This window comes from Lemur catta, chromosome 5 (assembly GCF_020740605.2).
Source record: "Lemur catta isolate mLemCat1 chromosome 5, mLemCat1.pri, whole genome shotgun sequence".
Classification (NCBI taxonomy): domain Eukaryota; kingdom Metazoa; phylum Chordata; class Mammalia; order Primates; family Lemuridae; genus Lemur; species Lemur catta.
Genome location: NC_059132.1, coordinates 30,731,380 through 30,750,725, shown reverse-complemented (window position 1 = coordinate 30,750,725; position 19,346 = coordinate 30,731,380). Strand labels below are relative to the sequence as shown.

Below are 19,346 nucleotides of genomic sequence, written 5' to 3'. Positions count from 1 at the left end.
AGATGCAGAGAGAGGAAAGGACTTATTTATAGCAAGATAGTGAGCCGGAATCAGAACCTAGGTCCTTAGCTCCCAGCTCAGTGCTCTGTGCTCTTTCTGCTGTGTCACTTAAGATCGATAGCTTAAAATAGTGTTTTACTGTCTTATCACTATCACCTAGAACAGGATCACTGGGAGTGTGAGCCCTGGACTGGTGCCAGTCTGAAAACTCATTGTTATAATTTCATGATGAGATAAAAACAAACAGAATCAGCCTTTAGAAATTTTTATAACAATTTCACTGAGATTAGGTCTGGGTTGAGTTTATTTTAAGAGGGAGAGGGGCTTATATTTTGTCTGTCTTTATAAAATTGTATTTTTCTAGAAATATATCTTTATCATACTTTGAAAAGTGTCAGTCAAAATGGATTGGAAAATTAAACCATTCTTTTACTACAGGTATTTTGAGAAGTAACTCCCTAGAGATTTTTTTTTTTGGCTATTCACTCAGGCTGGCCTTGAACTCCTGCCCTGAAGTGATCCTCCCATCTCAGTCTCCAGTAGCTGGGATTACAGGTGAGTGCTACTGCACCTGGCCCTGCCCTAGAGGTTTAAATGCAGATACCTGGGCTCCACCCCAAGCCTCCGGACTCAGAACCTCCACAGAGAGGAATTTCTGATCCAGTCAAGGGAGTCTGAAAGCCGTTTGGTTGACAGGTGATCAAAGCCCAGCATTGGTGGCAGTTGCAGTGACTGAACGCTTCCAGGAGGCAAGCTCTGACTAAACAAAAGGTGGAAGCCAGGACTGAGCCAGTGGCATAGGCTGCCCCAGGGATAGTGAGCTCCCCAAAATAGGAAGCATCCAAAGGGAGATTAGATGAAGCCCACAGCAAGATGAATGAAAGGGTGCTAACACTAGACTTAGAGTGAAGACTCCTTCTAGTCTTGGTTCTACTGTGTGCTCTCTGGGCCTCAGTTTCCCCAGCTGTAAAATTAGACCAGTGGTATGTGTTTGTTGCTGCTGTTAAGTAGCAGATCCCTTTCCACAAACAAAGCAAGGCAACTACTCACATACAACCGCCCTAATGAAGTCAGCGTTGGGTAAGTGGAGACCCTGCAGATCTCTTTGTTCTTACTCCCCTTCCTGTCCTCCTCCTCCCCCACTAACCTCTGGCCAAGGCAGCTACTGTGGAACTCTAGGGTTCTAAGGACAATGGGAGAGGGAACAAACTCCCAGCTGTGATTGTAATTAGATAGTTAGCAATATCTCTCCAGGATTAAAATATCCATATTCTTTGACCCACATGTAGTAATGGATCCTAGAGATATACTCCTAAATGTGGGTAAAACCATCCAGGGGTCTCAGCCAGACAGCCTGAAAAAGCCTGGAGACAATTTAATGTCTATCATTAGGAGGGTGTTTCCAGAGTAAGATTGCTGTGTCCGTGCTGATAGGGAAAGTTGCCAAGATATACAGTGGAGTGGGAAAAACAAGGCACAAAATAGAACCACCACATTCATGGAGGGTGGTGGTGGAATATGCATACCTCTCTGTGAATATCTCAATGTCTGTAGATGTTTCTGGAAAAACTGATTGATAACAGTGGCTGCCACAGGGAGGCTGACCAGGAGGAACAGAGGCTTGAGTTTGTATGGAGTGAGCTTTTCACTGTGCTTATGTATTAGTTTTTCAATAAATTAAACAAATTTTCTTGTTTTTTTTCTTTTTTCTTTTCTTTCTTTTTATTTTTTCCCCAGCAAATTCAGCTTCAAGTAATGAGTTTTCTGAGCCACAGTGCCCGGCCTTAAAAACATTTTTAAATTGTGAAATTGTACCCTGTAAGCAGTTATAAAAAGCAAAGGTGGCCCCGTTATCTGCTGGGACTTTGGTAAAGCTAAGTTTCCACCTGGGAGGCGAGGAGGCAGAGTTCCAGGACCTTCCCAGCATCTTTGTGTCTTTGCCTTAGTCCTCGGGCCTGGGCTGCTCACTGTACTCCCCAGGCAAGCTCCAGGCTTCCTGGGCTTGGCAGCTGCCCTACCCAGAGGTGCCCATGAGACTTTAGACCAGTTAGAAATGGATGTTTGTTATCCATTTGAATCCTGCAGGAAAATCAATTTGCTTTCACAAAAAGTAACAAAAAGATCAGTGTGCTTTAGGTAACGAGGGCTTTTTCCACACTGTGGCTCGGTTAAGTTGCCTGCAGGGCTGTATTCATGGGCTGGGCTCCGTGGCTCTCGCCTGTAATCCTGGCACTCTGGAAGGCTGAGGCGGGAGGACCGCCCAGGAGTTTGAGGTTGCAGTGAGCTACGATGATGCCACTGCACTCTACCCAGGGTGACAGAGTGAGACTTGGTCTCAAAAAAATAAAAAAAGGGCTATACTCATGTACAAATATACAAAATCACCAGCTTCTGGAAAGTCAAAACTGAACCATCAACTGCACCTTTGTTATGGTCCACTAGAACAGCTGCCAGTAGAACACAAGCGGCTTTGAAAGAGCCACAAATACAGCCATGGCCAAATCATGGCCCATGGAAATATACCAGTTTTTAAATGACTGCTATTTTTTTCCCATGAAGCCTCATTGGACTGTATAACTTTCAAATAGTTAAAACACATATATGTTTTATTTTTAAAAGGAGATGAAGTGAGATGTAGCTACGACTGGGGAGGTTTAAACCTAAGATTTGGGAAGGTTAATTGGTTGGAATCCAGATAGAAGCTGTATTTCTAGTGTGAATGTGGCAGATAAAGTGTGAGAGTGGTGTTATTATAGAAGGCAGAGGGAACATTAAAAGGCATGATTTTGATCACAGTTACCGAAGAGAAGCATCCTGGGTTGCATTTGTGCAAATGGTTTGACCTCTCTGAATCTCAGTTTCTTCAACCGTCTAATGAGTAAAATAAGGATACCTCCTTCTTAAGTGTGTTGAGGAGAGTAAATAATGTAATCTGGGTAGAGTGGCGGCAGGTAGCGGGGCTCACCGTGAATAGCCGTGATTATATGTTGGATGTCTACCGTGTGCCAGTGTGTGACTTGCTCTACTGACCACAGCCCTGCCAGGTGAGCTGCACTACCCTAGCATTGCAGATGAGGAAGGTGAGGCTTAGGGAGGTTTCCCAAGGCAACACAACTAGCGGGTGGAGCAGGGATCAGAACTCCAGCTTTCTCCCACCAATCCCATGCTCTTTCCAGAAGATCTACCTGTGGTCAGTCTTGTTGTGCTATATCTGGGTCCCAGCTCAGGCCTATGGAGGGTTTCCTCATGGCTGTATCCTAGACCTGGAACTCACTTTGGTGATGAGCTCACTGACAACACCTCAGAGATAAGAAAATCAAGAACCCAAGGGGTTATTTAACAAAGCTCACCCTACTGGTTAGCACCTAACCAAAACCAAAGTCCTTTATTTTCTGGACCATGGCCTTTTCTGTCACAACGTAATGCTCATACTCGTGCAGAACTGGGGACTTCTATCTGAGATGAGGAAGGGTTTCAAGAAAGAAGAGTCTTAAGCATGGCTGTGCTAGTCACTTCCGTGAAAACAAAACTTCTTGAATTGGCCGAATGATGGGCAGCCCTTTCTGGGCTGATGCTTAGTGTCCCCAAATAGAGTTTATAATAGAAGCACATGATAGAGTCCTTAAAGATGCAGTCTTCTGAAATGAAATCATGAAATTGTGCGGGCAAAAGAGTAATTTGAAATTGGACGGCAGCAAGTTACAAAGGTCATTTCAGATAAAGCACAGCAGACAAAATAGATTCCAAGGTTTAAATTTCTTCTGGAGTGTATATGAAGCTCACAGGCAAAGGTGATAATTTTGAACAGAGTTTGAATCAACACTAAAGTCTTATCATTCTCACACACACACACACATCCACTCTAGGCCCTTTATTTTGGGCAGGGTTAAAGTTCGCTGGGTGGAATCTGGCCTCCTAGGAGAAACTGAATACTATTTCACATAGACTGCAAAGTCCTATGGCAAGATCACTGGATTAAAACTCACTTCAGGGCATGCCCCTGCTGCTGACTTAGTCTGCGAGGCTTCAGCCAGGGTCTCGCCCTCATTCTGCAGGTTCTACAGGCCCTCTGAGTTCCAGCTCTGTTACCCCGCACGGTGTCCACACCCCCACGTGTACCACTTCAGCATCTCAACGGTGATGGTGCCGCATCTTTAAAGTGAGGAAACTGGGTGAGACCAGAAACTCAAATGCAAACTAGAGAGCTCAGGCCACATTCCAAGGAAGCAGGTGTTCTCAGCTCCAATCAAATTTACCGTGCTGGATTGCGGCTCCAGGTTTTACTAATCAATTAGTTTTTCAAAAGAAATTGGGAGTTCAGTTATTTGTGGGAAATATCTTGATTTTTAAGTGTTAGCCACTAATTCAAAAACATATTATAGTACAAACAAAAAAGAAAAATGTAAAAACCCATGCAGTCAAACATGTGTATCTACCAGCTGGAATTGGCCTCTGGCCACCAATTTGTACATTATAGACTAGATATGAAAGTTCTTTCCAGCTTATCGTGTCTGTAATTCTGAATCCCTGCTAGGCAAATCCTTGAGCAAGTTGCTTGACCTCCCTGGGGCTCTTTCTTCATCTGTAAAATGTGGATGTTGATTCCTGCTTTGAATACCCCACCAGGTTACTGTGAAACTTCACACTTTGCTATAGTGGTAAAGAAAGAAAAGAAAGAAAGAAAAAGAAAAACCCACTTTGCAAATGATAGGGCTTGGCAATTATGAGGAATTACTCTAACTTCAAGGGAGACAACCCAACCCAGAGAAGATAAATACCGATGTGATAAAGAAGTGTCCTTTGGCAGGGTCTACCATGTCTTGTATTTGAATTCATTAAACATTTGATAATTTAATAAAGGCCCGAGCGAGACCTACCCTTCCATCTGGAGTCCTGGGACCAGAGTATGGTGGAGCCTCACCCATCAGAACTGGCCACACATCAAAAAATTCCTAGGAGTGAAAAAAACAATAATTACATGTTTTGAAGGTAGATTAAGAAAAGGAGATTAAGAAAAGAAGTCCCACCTGTATGAGTCATCTATTGCTGAAATTTGGAAGGTGGGAAGAGGTCTGTGAAACCTGAGTTTGGAAAGGCTATGAGACTCACTAGACTTAGAGGATAATCACATCTACCCTTCAAAACACTGATGAGCTGGGCCTGTCTGGGCATTTGCCAAAAACGTGGGAGATGAGCTGTTGGATATGAGAGGGAAGATAGGGCCTGCATGGCTAAGAAATTTACCTTAAGAACATGCCAAGCATGTGATCAAAGGTTTGGCTAAAATAATGTCCCTTGTAGTGTCATTTGTCATAATGAAAAATTAGAACTAACTTAAGTGTTCAATAAAAGGGCACTTATTAAATCCATTATGGCACATATAATAAAATGATGCTATATCCATACATCCTGTGTATGGATTGAAAAGATGTCTGTGATATACTGGTGAGTGAAAAATGTGAGGGACCAGAATAATATATCACATGACCCTGATGCTTAATTATATATAGAAAATGCTGTGAACACATTCACAACAAAGCATTCACAACTGGTTTTATCTGGCTCATTGGAATGAGACTGTAATGTTTTTAGAAATGTTTCCATAATAAACTTCATTGATTCTGTAATCAGGAAAAGAGTTCCCAAGTAAGAAAGAAAAAAGATACAATGATACTAAATATGGACAGAGAGACCCATATCTGGGATCCAAAAAGAAAGATTGACAGCTCTAAGATAAGCAGGAAACATTAGCCTGAGGCTATCTCTGTACTTTGAGTCCCCGTGTAATAATTTCAGTTCCTACGTAACAAACTGCAACCTGACTTAGTACATAAACAAACCAAAACTTAATTTAGGAATCTACGCTGTAGAGTGGAGGTTTTGAGCCTTTCTGTTCCTGAGTGCTGCCTGATTCATGAATTGTTCTTTTTTTTTTTTTTGCTACAGAGTCTTACTCTGTTGCTTGGGCTAGAGTGCCCTGGTGTCAGGCTAGCTCACAGCAACCTCAAACTCCTGGGCTCGAGCAATCCTCCTGCCTCAGCCTCCCGAGTAACTGGGACTACAGGCACGCACCACCATGCCTGGCTAATTTTTTTTTTCCTATACGTTTTTAATTGTCCAGCTAATTTCCTTCTATTTTTTTTTAGTAGAGATGGGGTCTCGTTCTTGCTCATGCTTGTCTCGAACTCCTGAGCTCAAACAATCCTCCGCCTTGGCCTCACAGAGTGCTAGGATTACAGGCATGAGCCACTGTGCCCAGCCCTCATGAATTGTTCTTTGTTCTAATTAACTCTGTTAAATTTATTTTGTCTAAAGTTTTTCTTTAACATGAGAGAAGAGAAAAAGAGCCAGAAAAGGACAAGTCCTTCTTAATCCTGAAGTGTATTAGGTGCTGCTGTTGCTACTAGTGTTGAGTCCAGAACCGTAGCTGGACATGGGTCTGGAGGACGAACAAAAGATGCTGACCAGATCCAGAGATCCCAAGGAGGAGGAAGAGGAAGAGGAGGAACTAGTGGACCCCCTAACAACAGTGAGAGAACAATGCGAGCAGCTGGAGAAATGTGTAAAGGCCCAGGAGCGGCTAGAGCTCTGTGATGAGCGTGTCTCCTCCCAATCACATACAGAAGAGGATTGCACAGAGGAGCTCTTTGACTTCTTGCATGCAGGGGACCACTGTGTGGCCCACAAACTCTTCAACAGCTTGAAATGAATGTGCAGACTCATTTACCTCAGTCTTCATCACCTAGGCATCAGGATACTTCCTTATGGATTTGAACATGCCATTTTTTTTTTGTTTTGAAACAGAGTCTCACTCTGTTGCCCAGAATAGAGTGAGTGCCGCGGCATCAGCCTAGCTCATAGCAACCTCAAACTCCTGGGCTTAAGTGATCCTACTGCCTCAGCCTCCCGAGTAGCTGGGACTACAGGCATGTGCCACCATGCCCGGCTAATTTTTTCTATATATATATTTTTAGTTGTCCAGATAATTTATTTCTATTTTTAGTAGAGATAGGGTCTCACTCTTGCTCAGGCTGGTCTCGAACTCCCGACCTCGAGCGATCCACCCGCCTCGGCCTCGGCCTCCCAGAGTGCTAGGATTACAGGTGTGAGCCACCGCACCCGGCCCCATTTGTTTTTAATTTGTGTAAAAGTTCATATGAACCCATGGATTTTGGCTTAGGCAAGTAGCTTATATGTAATTAGCAGTGATTCCATCTAAATAAAATTTTGGGAACTGCAAAAAAAAAAAATCCAGAAAAGGAGCTGCACAGTCTTCCAGCTTCAGGAGAAGCCAACTGGGACACCACACGGGCCCTTCTCTGCTACTTCTCTGGTTTCCTTTGCACATGGAGCGGCAAAGCTCGTATTGGGCCAAGTCTGGGCCTGGCATGGAAGGCCTCCATGCTCCAGTGCCCTCTCTGTTCATTCATCTGTTACTATTTAGGGACAAACAGTGATCTGTTAGTGCTGGGATATTGTGGGTAGGATGCCAACCCCACCTTGTTCCTCTCTTGTTTGAACATGTTTGTCTTGGTGGTTTGATTATTCTAATATCATCCAGAGAAGAAGCAGAAAGGAGTCCACATGAAATGTAGATGCCATGACCTTGCCCTTCTGCCCCATTGGGCTTTTTCTGGGTTACTGACAACAGGAAGAAATTCAATTCTAGGTGAAAATATAACTGGGCCCTACCTGAGCCCCACAGCCTGCTGCTAGACATACAGAGATGAGTAAGGCACAGCTCATGGCCTGAAAGGGCTTACTGTCCCACAAAGGAGACAAGTACTCAGGTAACTATAGCAAGGTACGTGGGGCAAAAACAAACAACAAAAAAAAAAACCAAAAAAAACAGTGGAAGGAAATGCTAGAGGAGCCCAGAAGAACAAAGATTTTGAGCTGACACCTCATGTAGCCAAGCACTGTGTAGATATGAAGATTGTCCCGAGGAGAAAAGAAGTTGTCAAACAAGGGTTTGGGTGGAAAGCTGGACATATCTACAACTTCTCTCTCTTTCCCTCCTGCTCTCCCTCCCTCCCTCCTTCCTTCCTTCCTTTCTTTTTCTTTTCTTTTTTTTTTTTTGAAACAGGGTCTCTCGAAATCCTGACCTCAAGCAATCCTCATGCCTTGGCCTCCCACAGTGCTAGGATTACAGACGTGAGCCACTGTGACTGGCCCATCCTTTCTTTCTTAACAGCTTAATTGAGATTTAATTCATATACAATACAATAATTCATCTATTTAAAGTGTACAGTTTATGGTCAGCCTCACAAGGCAGAGAGAGAAAGAACGAGGAATGGGAGAGTCGATTTGGGAAAACATGGCTGAAAAACGTCGCTGGGAGCCACATTGAACTCTGCCTCCTTAGCTGCCGTATCGGCCCCAAATCTAGCCCTGAGCATGTGAGGGACCAGATCTCAGCATCTGCCTCCACCTCAAATGCCTGGGTGAGCCCTGGGCTAGAAAAATCATGGCAAAGGTTTAAACCCAACTTTCGGTGCATTTTCTGAGAATTCCTGAAGTTAGCAACTTTCCTCTGGACTTTCAACCTATATAGAAACTTCTTTGTCACTCGCCTTTTACCACCTCATCAGCCTACTTCTCATTTATGCTATTTTTTTTTTTCCTGATCCGCTATGGAAAATACAGGTTGTTTTTACTCACCTGTGGCCTAGATTGACATGTCTCATTTAAAGGCCAATGCTACTTTCTTCAGTAAAGACCTACATAAAACGTTTACAACCAGTCCACCCAGCCTCTTCCCTGAGCAACCGAATGCATGACAAGACTCTGGCCTCCATCCAGTGTCTATCTAAACTTTTCTTAGAAATGTCTGTTCCTGGCCAGGCGTGAAGGCTCACACCCGTAATACTAGCACTCTGGGAGGCCAAGGCACCCTGTCTCTACTAAAAATAAAAAAATCAGCCGGGCATTGTAGCACATGTCTGTAGTCCCATCTTCTTGGGAGGCTGAGGCAGGAGTGTCGCTTGAGCCCAGGAGTTTGAGGTTGCTGTGAGTTAGGCTGACGCTGCGGCACTCTAGCCCGGACAACAGAGTGAGACTCTGACCCTGTCTCAAAAAAAAAAAAAAAAAGTCTGTTTCTGAAGTTTTCTCACCTTCTGCTTGGTCATGTCTAAGAGACCCACAGAATATCTGTCACAGTTGAGGAAGGCCCGAACTGTGTACAGGGCTTTGTGGAACTGTCTCTCGATGTCCGTAAGTTCTTCAAAGACTTTGCTCCCAGACCACAGCAGTATCTGAAGAAATACAAACACGTATTCAAAGATTTTAAGGCACAAAGCAACAGCTCCCTTAGCTACAGAATAACGATTCTGTAAAGTTCTCTAGAGTTTATTTCATTTAACCCTCATAATAACCCAGAGAAATACACAGGATAATTATCCCCATTTTGTAGATGAAGAAACTGAGGCTCAGAGAGGTGAAGTCACTGGCTGGCTTACATTGGGTCCAACTCTTTCCATTTCTTTTATCTCATGGATTGTTAATAAAAATAACATCAAACACTAATTGAGCACCAGTGCCCTACATCCATTATCTCACTACTGTGGCAATCTTTCCAGGGTGGCACCATAATTAGCCCCATTTTTCAAACGGAGAGACCGAAGCATAGAGGGATTAGTGACTTGCTCAGGGTCTTAGAGCTAGTCTATGGCTGAGCAGGGATTCAAATCCAAGCTGTCTGACCACATCAGTGCATCGGAAGAAGGCCATGTCCAGTGCACTGTGCCCAGCCCCTTACCTGGCCACGTCGAGTCTCGCAGTTGTGCAGGTAACTCAGGTGGTACACTTTCATGATTAGATTTGCAAAGTTGAGGTACTTGAGAAGAATCTAAAAATCAAACAGCATGAGGGGAAGCAGATGAGAAGGAAAACTCTCCTCTGGCTGCTTCTAGTATCAGCAAATGCCTGAATATTTTAAAAGCTTCATCAGAGGCAATTTGGGCAGGTGGATCATAGGATGCAGACTCATAAAATGTTCCATAATGAATGTAAAACACACAGAATACAGAACATCGAAGTTGATAGGGGTGGGTTAATGAAAAATAGCTACTATTTCTTGAATTTGACCATGGTAAGTCATTTATTGATGTTATATGATCATCACAAGTACCCTGTGAGGTGGATACTGAAAAATCAGCACCATTTTACAAATAAGAAAACTGAGATTCAGAGAAGTTAAGTAACTTGCCCAAGTCAAACAGCTAGATATTGGCAGAGCCAGAACAATGATCCCTCCATTTCTGATTTCAAAGCCCAACATCGTAACCATCATTTTGTTCTGCCTCCCTCAGAGAGCATCAGATGAAGATGAATTCCCTGCCTCACAGATGGAGAAACTGAGGCCAGGCCAAACAGCAAGGTTCAGGGGACTCCCTGAGCTAGGAGAATGTGCCGGCGTGGCTAGTTTTAGTTTCCAAAGCATTCTCACCTCTTCGTCTCTGTTGGTGAAGTGGGGTCCTTCCACTTTGTTCACAGCCATGATTATGGCCACCACGTCCTTCCCATTCATGATGGGGGAAGCCAGGATGTTCTTGGTCTGGTACTCTGTGAGGGTGTCCACAAAGTCACAGAAATGCTCATCCTGAAGGAAGGCAGAGACAAGCATGGGTAGGCAAATAAAGGACAAGGCCAATACAACAACCCAAAGCCCCTTGTTGACAAGGGAATGAAGACATTCCCATCTGCTCCCCTTCAGCAGGGGCAGGGCAATCAGATGATTTCTGCCACGGAAGCTTCCAAAATCCAGTAGAAGAAGAAGGCCTAACATGCAACCTGCTGAGGGCTGTGGAGATGTGTGCAAAGCACCGCGAGGGCCGGGTGGGGTGCAGGGGTTGACTTTGCCTGCGGGGAGGAGATGCAGAGAAGGCTTTCTTGAGGTGCTGACAACTAAGCCTGGAATAGAAACTTGAGAGCTAGAGGGAGCTGGGGAAGAGACTTTAGTGAGTACAACAGTGACAGTTGCTAGCAGGCTTTACCTGCATCATCCTATTTTAATCCTTCCAATAACTTCCGAGATAGGTAACATTGGTAGCCCACTCACAGAGGGGGGAACTGTAACTCAAAAAGGTTAATGTTACTTGTGTGTGTAACTTCAGAACCTGCCCTCTTGGACCGGGCGCAGTGGCTCACGCCTGTAATCCTGTACTCTGGGAGGCCAAAGTGGGAGGATTGCTTGAGTTTAGGAGTTTGAGACCAGCCTGACCAAGAGCAAGACCCTATCTCTTTAAAAAAAAAAAAAAAGAAGAAGAAGAAACTGCCCTCAGCTCTGCTGCCTCCTGGAGAAGCCTGAATAAGGTGGGACTTGGGTCCAGGTCATTGAATAATGATTTGTTATTTTCAGCTTTTTAAATAATCCAGTTCTAGCACCACACAGCCAGCCCACTGTATATCCCCATTCCACAAATCTTAATGGAAGCCCCACTGTGTGTCAGGCCTTATGCTGAGCACTGGGGATACAGGTTACTAAGACTCAGGCCAGCTCACAGATAAATCAATAATAGTAACACAGGCCATGAGGGCATGGCTCAAAGCTCTGGGAAAATACAGGAACACACACCCCATACTCTTCCCCAAAGCCATCTGTACTGCAGTCCATGTGGTCAGAATGAGGAAACAGAGCCTGAATTGTTGTCTTAAATTTAAAAGAATCCATCTTTCTGTTTCCTGGTAGCACTGTGAGGTTTTTGGACTGTCAGCTTGGGACATAGGCCAGCCCAAACATGCACAGTTCATGCTGTTCTGAGAGCGGAAATGTATTTCATAGGGGCAATTCACAGAGCTCTTCTAAAACCGAGTCTGCAGAATCTTTCCACAACCAGAAATTCCGAGTGTGATACTCTGCATCTTTGGAGTGGGATTAAATAAATAGGCAATGCCATTTATTTAAACCAGGTGAAGGGTAAAGTAATTAAGAGAAGCCTGCAGTGCTCTACTGGAATTAGCATTTGAGGATTAAGCAAAATCTCTAAAGAGGCATTAGCCAAGAAGAGTTTTCTGTGTCATTCTCTGAGGATACTGATGAGTTCCGAGCACAAGTCTGGGTGGGGCATACTTAGATTCATTTCATGAAGTCCGTTCAGTTTTGCAATGTGCACTCCTATCAGGGAAAGAAAATACTGGGGACTTACTTGCATCGGAAGCAGATACTACTAAACCTACCAGAATGCTCTTTCCCACTGAGTTCTCAGCCCTGGAACTTCCCTCTTGAGCACTCCAGTTACCAATTGACTGGCATCTAGGCAATCATTGCCTTTCCTATATTTTCAGCATATAAAGTGTTCTAAACAACCATGTCATACAACCTCAGATTATTAGAGGCAGAAGGAGACTTAGAAGCCTTTCAGCTCAAATCATTTATATTAAAATCCAGAAATCAGAGGCCCAGCTAGGGGAAGCCCAGAGTCATTCGTTCTTTCAGGGAGCAATAACAGAGTGTCTTCTGTATGGTAGGCGCTCCTCTACACTCTGGGCTATAGCAGTGAGCAAAAAGCGTGGATTTCTTGCCCTGGTGAAGTTTACATTCAAATGGGGCAGACAGACAAAAAACAAGTAAACAACTAAGCATTCTCCCTCCATTTGTGATAACTGCTTTGGAGGAAATAAACTGGGTGATGCTGTAGAAAGGGAGGGGAAGGATGGCAGGACAAAGCTACAAAACTCTGATGAGGTTTTCAGACCGTCAGCATTGCCTGGGACACAGGCCAGCCGCAACATGCACAGAGTGCCTTGTACATGCCAGGCACGCTTCTAGATCCTGGCCTACAGCAGTGAACAAGAGGGGTGGATTTCTTGCCCTGGTGAAGGGAGGCCTCTTTGAAGACATAACGCTGAGCAGAGAGCTGCAGGGTCAAAGGGGCTGGACATGTGGAGCATAGTCCCAGCAGTGGGCATAGAGAATGCAAAGGCCAGGGGCTAGGAATGAGCTCGGCTCATTGGAGGAATAGAAAAAAGATCAGTGTAGCTGAAACACAGAGAAGGAGAAGGAGAGGCAGAGTAGAGGGTAGGGAAGTTAGAGAGGCGGGCAGGGGCCAGACCCTGCAGGACTTTGGAGGACGGTAAACAGTTTAGACTTTAAAATGCAATGCAATGTTGCTTCTCATTCTTGGATTCCCCAATTCACCTTTTCAAACATTCACATGGGCTGAGCACAGTGGCTCACACCTGTAATCCCAGCACTTTGGGAGCTGGGGGCAGGAGGATTGCTTAAGGCCGGAGTTGGAGACCAGCCTGGGCAGCATAGAAAGACCCCCACCTCTGGCTCCAGAGAGCACACCCCAGTGGTCCCAGCTATCAGGAGGCTAAGGCAGGAGGATCCCTCGAGCCCAGGAATTAGAGGTTATAGTGAGCTATGGCCAGGCCACTGCACTCCAGCCTGGGCAACAGAGTGAGACCCTGTCTCTAAAAACAAACAAACAAACAAAAAAAAAAAGCAAAAAAAGTGATGATGAGATCAACTATTTATTGAATAATGATGATGTGCTAGGCTCAGAGCCAGACAACTTAGATATATATTATTAACTCTCACATCAGCCCTGCCAAATAGAACTGTCATCGTCCCCATTTTATAGACAACTCCCTTGCTGGTAAGTGGCACAGCTGTTCTACTCATTCATTCATTGATTGGTTCATTGATTCACTGATTGATTCATTGATTAATGGAATCATTCATTCATATTTACCAAGCACTGGCTCTGTGCCAGGCATTGGATCTGCCCAGATCAGTAGGATGAGGTTGTTCTCATTGGGTCCTCATGGTATAGTGGGATATCACATAAAACCTGAGCCCAAATTTAAACCATAATGTGAAACAGACCCCCATAGGTTGGGGGATAATAACCTGGGCACCTAGAGAGGAAGGGACTTGTCCTATGAGTGGCTTCAGGGACCACTCAGCACATTGTCAGTAGTTGAAACCTCTATGAGCTCAGTTTCCCCTTTGGTAAAGGGAAACCTCCTCCCTGAGGTTTTTCTGACCTAGCATGCTGAGTCCCAGGTGTCACAGGAAGGGAAGGAGAGCAGGGCAGACAACAGATGTGAGAGTCTCTAGAAATGAGTCTTCTCAGCTCCTGTCTTCAAAAATGAGATTTATTGGCTATGGAAAGTGCTGGGGAAGGACTGTCATTTAGTTATTCACTCACTCAGTAAACTGAATGAATACCCACTCTGTTCCAGGCACTGGACTAGATGCTGGGGCCAGCAGGGAGTAACACAGACAGGAACAGACGGACTTCACAGGCTTTCCTGCTCAGAGAAAACGAAAATAAATCCTGAATGGCAAGTAGGGTTTCCAGAGTTATTAATGAAACTACAGGATGCCCAGTTAAATTTGAATTTCAGATAAATAATAAATCATTTTTTAGTGTAAGTAGGTCCTAAATATTGCATGGAACATACATATACTAAAATTTTATTGTTTGTTTATCTAAAATTCAAGCCTAACCGGCCATCTTATAGAGGGCGAAGAGGTTCAGCCCAGTCCTGAAAAACCCCGTTCTTGATTTCACATTGCAACAATGCAACGATTGCAACAATTTCCCAGGTTTTTCTAGGGCACTGCAGGCTAAGAGTATCACTTGGTGGTGGTTCAGGGATGACCCAGCCCTCAGTCCACAAACATCTTCCTCCTCCTCCTCCGCCCAACTCCCAGAGTCCTGCCCAGAGCCATAAATTGAATAAGAGTTTCCAAAGCAAACACATGCAAACACCAAGTACACAAGGATGGCTGGCTTGGACTGACTTCCCCCCTAGGCGTGAGTCATTGGCCAGGCAGACTGACCCAGGCCCGAAAGCTTCCAGGGAAGGTCAGGCATGGCTTCCAGGGTGAATTGTTAGGGTTGAACAGGAAGCAATTCTCCCTCCCTTAGCACAGAAGCTCAGCAAACTGGTAAGCTAGAATGTTTTAGAATCAGAGAATCTTCCTAAATCCTCAACCCCTGTTAACACCAGGGTCTATAGAAACTCTCAGCATCTCTCTTCTCTGTCTTCCCAGAAACAGAATCCAAACTGAAAGCTTCAAGGACAAGACTGGATTCTTCTTCAATTTCCACACAGACCTGGTACAGCATCCATCACTTGGAATAGATCCTCAACATCAAAATAGTCATGATATTAACAAGCAATAGCTTGCCATTACAATGTGACAAGAATACTGCTACATAAGAAATAACTACCTCGTTTAATCCTTACAACAAAGCTGAGAGGTGGCTATTTTCACCCCATTTCATAAATTAGGAGATGAACCCAGAGGAGCTAAATGATTTGCCAAGGCTATATTCTTAGAAAGTGACAGAGTTATGAATTCACACCCAGATCTGACTTCAAAGCATAAGAGCTTAACTCGCTGCTGTATGATTCAAAATGACCTTTCTTAAATAATACCCAGTGCAATGCCCTCACTTTATAGATGAGGAGGGAGCATAGGACAGCAGATGGGGGTGGGGGGGGGTGGAGTGTGGGCTCCAGGCCAAAGCGCCTGGGTTCAAATTCCCAGTCTGCCATTTTCTCTGTGTAACCCTGAGCACGTTAGCAAAGCTTTCTGGGTTTCGGTTTCATCATCCGTGAAACAGGCATAGTAAGAGTTACTACATAAGATTGTTATCAAGTGGAGTGGGCGAGACAATCCATCTTGGCTACAATTAAAGTCTAGAGAGTTGAAAGCACCCTGAGTGGAGGCCCATTGCCCCACCCCTGCGTGCCCCAGGGGACCCCCTGCCCAGGGTCACCTGTGCTTAGTTTCTTTATCTATTAAATAAAGCAGTTTAAGATAGCCTCTGAAGCCTCTTCCTCCCCTCTCTTTAACTTTAAGACCCTTAATCTGAAATAAAGCCAGAGGTAAAGTAAGCACAAAGTCACACGATGGCCAGGGGCTGAATCTTAGAAATGACTGAACACAGTTCCTGATGTGGCTGGGTCCTGCCGTGGCGGAGCATTCTTTTGGGTAAGACAGGTCTAAAGAAATGGTTGCATAATTACTTGACCGTGAATCATTTTTTGTTTTTTTGTTTTTTTTTTCTTTTAGAGACAGAATCTCACTCTGTTGCCCAGGCTGGCGTGCAATGGTATGATCATAACTCATTGCAGCCTTGAACTCCTGGGCTCAAGCGATCCTCCCACCTCAGCCTCCTACAGTGCTGAGATGATAGGCGTGAGCCACCATACCCAGCCTGATTGTCCATCTTTTATGCCAAGTATTTCCTGAGCACCTGCTTTATGCTAGACCCTATTCTGCCTCCTGGGCTAAATGCCTGGAGGATAAAGCAGAGATGGTCCCTGGCCTCAGGCCTCATTGTGATAAGTGGTTTTAGGGAGGAGACTATAACAGGGAGATCAAGGAGGGCCTCCCTGAGGAAGGGACTTTTAAGCTGAGACCTAAAGGATGAGTAGAAGTTGGCCCGGGCAGAGGGCTACATGGAGAACTGCATTACATACAGCCTTTAAAAGCCAGTGTCCAGAGAGGGGGAGTGATTTGCTCCAGGTGATCAAAGAGGTCTTTGTCAGAACTGCCCTTAGAATTCCATGGAACACTGCACTCTTAGAAGAAAGAGCCAAGTGCTTAACTAAGTGACCAATGTTAACATTTCCGGTAATGCAACCGACTGCCATTACGCCTTCTGATGTAAAGCATGAAGAAAAACACATCGCTGCTGTGTTATTCCTGCCAGAAATGCAGGACCTGAGTCTAATCATGAAGAAATATCAGACACGCCCAAATGGAGGGACATTTCTCCAAAATATTTCGTTTGTATCCTTCAGACAGACTCAAGAACTTTCAGATTCAAGGAGACTGAGAGACAGTGTCGCATGGGCATAATTGAGACTATTGGAAAAAATCCAATGTGAACTGATGATTAGATAATGGTGTTGTATCAATGTTACATTTCCAGAATTTGATCATTGTACTGTGGGTAGGGAAGAAATGTCTTTGTTCTGGAAATACACAGTTAAGTACTTAGGGACAAAAGGTCATGATGTCCTCAACTTCCTCCCAAATGGGTCAGAAAAAAATGGAGAGAGTGCTCAAAGGTGGCAGGATGGTAAGGATTAGTAAATTTGGATGAAAGATACACAGTTCTTTGAATTTTTTAAACTCTTCTGTTAGGTTTGAAACTTTTCTTCAAAATAAAGAGAAGTAAATAAGCAAAGTAAGAAAGAGACACACCATGATGTCACCAGCCCAGTGTTGGTGGCCCTGGCCAACAGCTCCCGACCCCACGTGCACCCCAGAACCCCAAGGGATAAGGCCTCACTGCCCTCTCTGTCATGGGGAAGAGAGTACCTCTTCTGTGTTGGGGACGTTGGCGATCTTTTTAGAGTGTGCAACATGGCCCACGACGCCCATGTCCAGAGGGAAGACAATCTCCTGGTCTGGCATCACCAGGCAGTCCTCAAGGGCAGCGTCCTTGTGCACATTGAAGAGCCGGGTGGCCAGCTCCGCGATGCCGTTGCGGGTCCGATACATGAACAGGCTCATGCGGTCTGCCTGCAGGAGGAAGCACAGCTTCCTCATGACGTTGAAGATGCTTTTCTCCGTCTGTAAGTTCTCCTGAAAGTCCCGCAGGAGATCAAAAATTATTTCACTCTCCTCTACGCTGCTCAGGGAGTGATAAGTGCTGAAGTCCACGGCTGCCTCCTTGGCCCCCAGAAGGTCTGAGATGACCTTGGCCCGGTAGTGGACGTCGTAGTACTGTTTGGCAAAGCCAATATTTGAGTCCAGGAACTTCTCTACCTCCTCTGCTGTCACCTCCCCCATGGCTGGGAATTCCACTGGCGACTTCTGTGGAGGGGCTGAGCCTGAGGCCTTCTGCGGCAAGTGGGATGTTCCCCTCCAATCAGGACTTCTCTGGGCCTGGTGTGTAAGTCGCACTGAGACAACTGCATAGGAGTGGGAATGAACTTGGGAGATTAAGTCATTAATATTTCTCAAGAACAAGGATTATGAGGATCAGTGTGTTCCAGATGCTGCCGGGCCCCAGCAGGGAGAAGGTGAGAATTCTCTTTTCACCTTGGTCTACTAAGAGCTAAGAAGAGATTTCTGCACGGAGCTAAAGCAGAGATTGCAAACAGACAGCCCAGGGACAACCTACTACTTGCAGACATGTTTTCTCTGCCTTCTGTGGCAGTTTTCTCAAACATTTGACATACAAGCCTGACATTTACTGTTTAGGAGATTGTTTAGCTCCTCTGCCCACATTCCTCCATGTCAGGAAGAGCTGGAGCTGAGGGACAGCTGCCCACCAGCCTCCCCGGCCCCCTGGCCCTCACCCCACCCTTCTGTCCCCTTCCCCGATGCACCCCAGGGGACCTTCCACCGGCATGGCCACTCGGCCTGCTTCCCTCATCTGCGTTGTGGGTCTGGTACCTGTAGACTCGGATTTCACAATCTCTGCACTAAAGTCTTTCCCAGCTTTAGATTTCAAGGACTCTCTTGTTTCGGCATTCTAAGGGCTCTTCTGAAAACAGCATGCCTTTCATTCTTTCTCCTTTATTACAAAAGTAATACACGTTCACTGTAGAAAACACACAAAGAAGACAATTAAAACCACCCATAATCTGCTACTCAGAGGTAACCTCTAATTAACATTTTACTTTCTGTCCATTTTATAGAAGCTTCACCTTAAAAATCTATTTCCTTTCAACCCATTTATTTGATCTTTCTCTTGGCACTTTTAATGTGATTTTTCTGGCTCCAGCCTGTACTTTCTTGGGTTGTCTGTCAGAAATGCACACGATGGTCCAGATGCTATCAACTCTAGTGAATCTTAAAATACCAGAATCCACACTCCTGCACACTAGGAAGGTGGAAACTTAACTTTAGTTTCCGTGACTGTATCTGCCAGAGCCTGGCATCTCTATGTGGTAAACACTGTGGAATACATGATTACAGAGAGTTGCTGGCACTTTGACCTTGGTAAATCATCTTTATTGGAAAGTAGATTACTTCCTTTATTGTAGAGTATAATGAGTGCTTGGGGCTGCACCCATCCACGCTGCGTACACAGGAGCCCCCTGGCCTGGCAGCCCACGCAGCAACCGGAACTTCCCCAAACACTCCCATCGTAACCGCCTGGAGCCCTCTGTCCCAGTGCACGTCCCCAGCTCTCCGCATGCCACTGCCTTCTTCTTGTTTTTAGTATTTTTTTCCTTTTGAAAAAATTGTAACAGATTTAGGGAGTCCAAGCGGAATTCCATTATAAGTATATATTAATATTATTTCATATATAGTGGTGAGGTCTGGGCTTTTAGTGTACCCATCGCCCAGATAGTGTACGCTGTACCCCATAGCTGTACCCATTTTCTTCAACCCTTACCCACTCCCAGCCTCCCCTGCC

General features: G+C 45.0%; 2 protein-coding genes across 2 annotated transcripts in view; one reads left to right on the top strand and one right to left on the bottom strand.

Annotated features, from left to right (window-relative positions):
* Positions 1–18,187, bottom strand: part of PDE6A (phosphodiesterase 6A) — a 60,262-nt gene extending 42,075 nt beyond the window's left edge. The window contains exons 1-5 of the mRNA XM_045551398.1: positions 17,294–18,187; positions 10,448–10,600; positions 9,758–9,847; positions 9,114–9,254; positions 4,878–4,952 (exon numbers count right to left, since the gene is read on the bottom strand). Coding sequence (XP_045407354.1) covers positions 4,878–4,952; positions 9,114–9,254; positions 9,758–9,847; positions 10,448–10,600; positions 17,294–17,767 — 933 coding nt within the window. The 5' untranslated portion in view covers positions 17,768–18,187. The remainder of the gene's footprint in view (positions 1–4,877; positions 4,953–9,113; positions 9,255–9,757; positions 9,848–10,447; positions 10,601–17,293) is intronic.
* On the top strand, positions 6,364–6,790 carry LOC123638078 (cytochrome b-c1 complex subunit 6, mitochondrial-like). Its single transcript, XM_045551397.1, has one exon. It carries the CDS (start codon positions 6,434–6,436, stop codon positions 6,707–6,709), a length of 276 nt encoding a protein of 91 aa, XP_045407353.1. The 5' UTR covers positions 6,364–6,433; the 3' UTR covers positions 6,710–6,790.
* Positions 18,188–19,346: the final 1,159 nt, after the last annotated feature.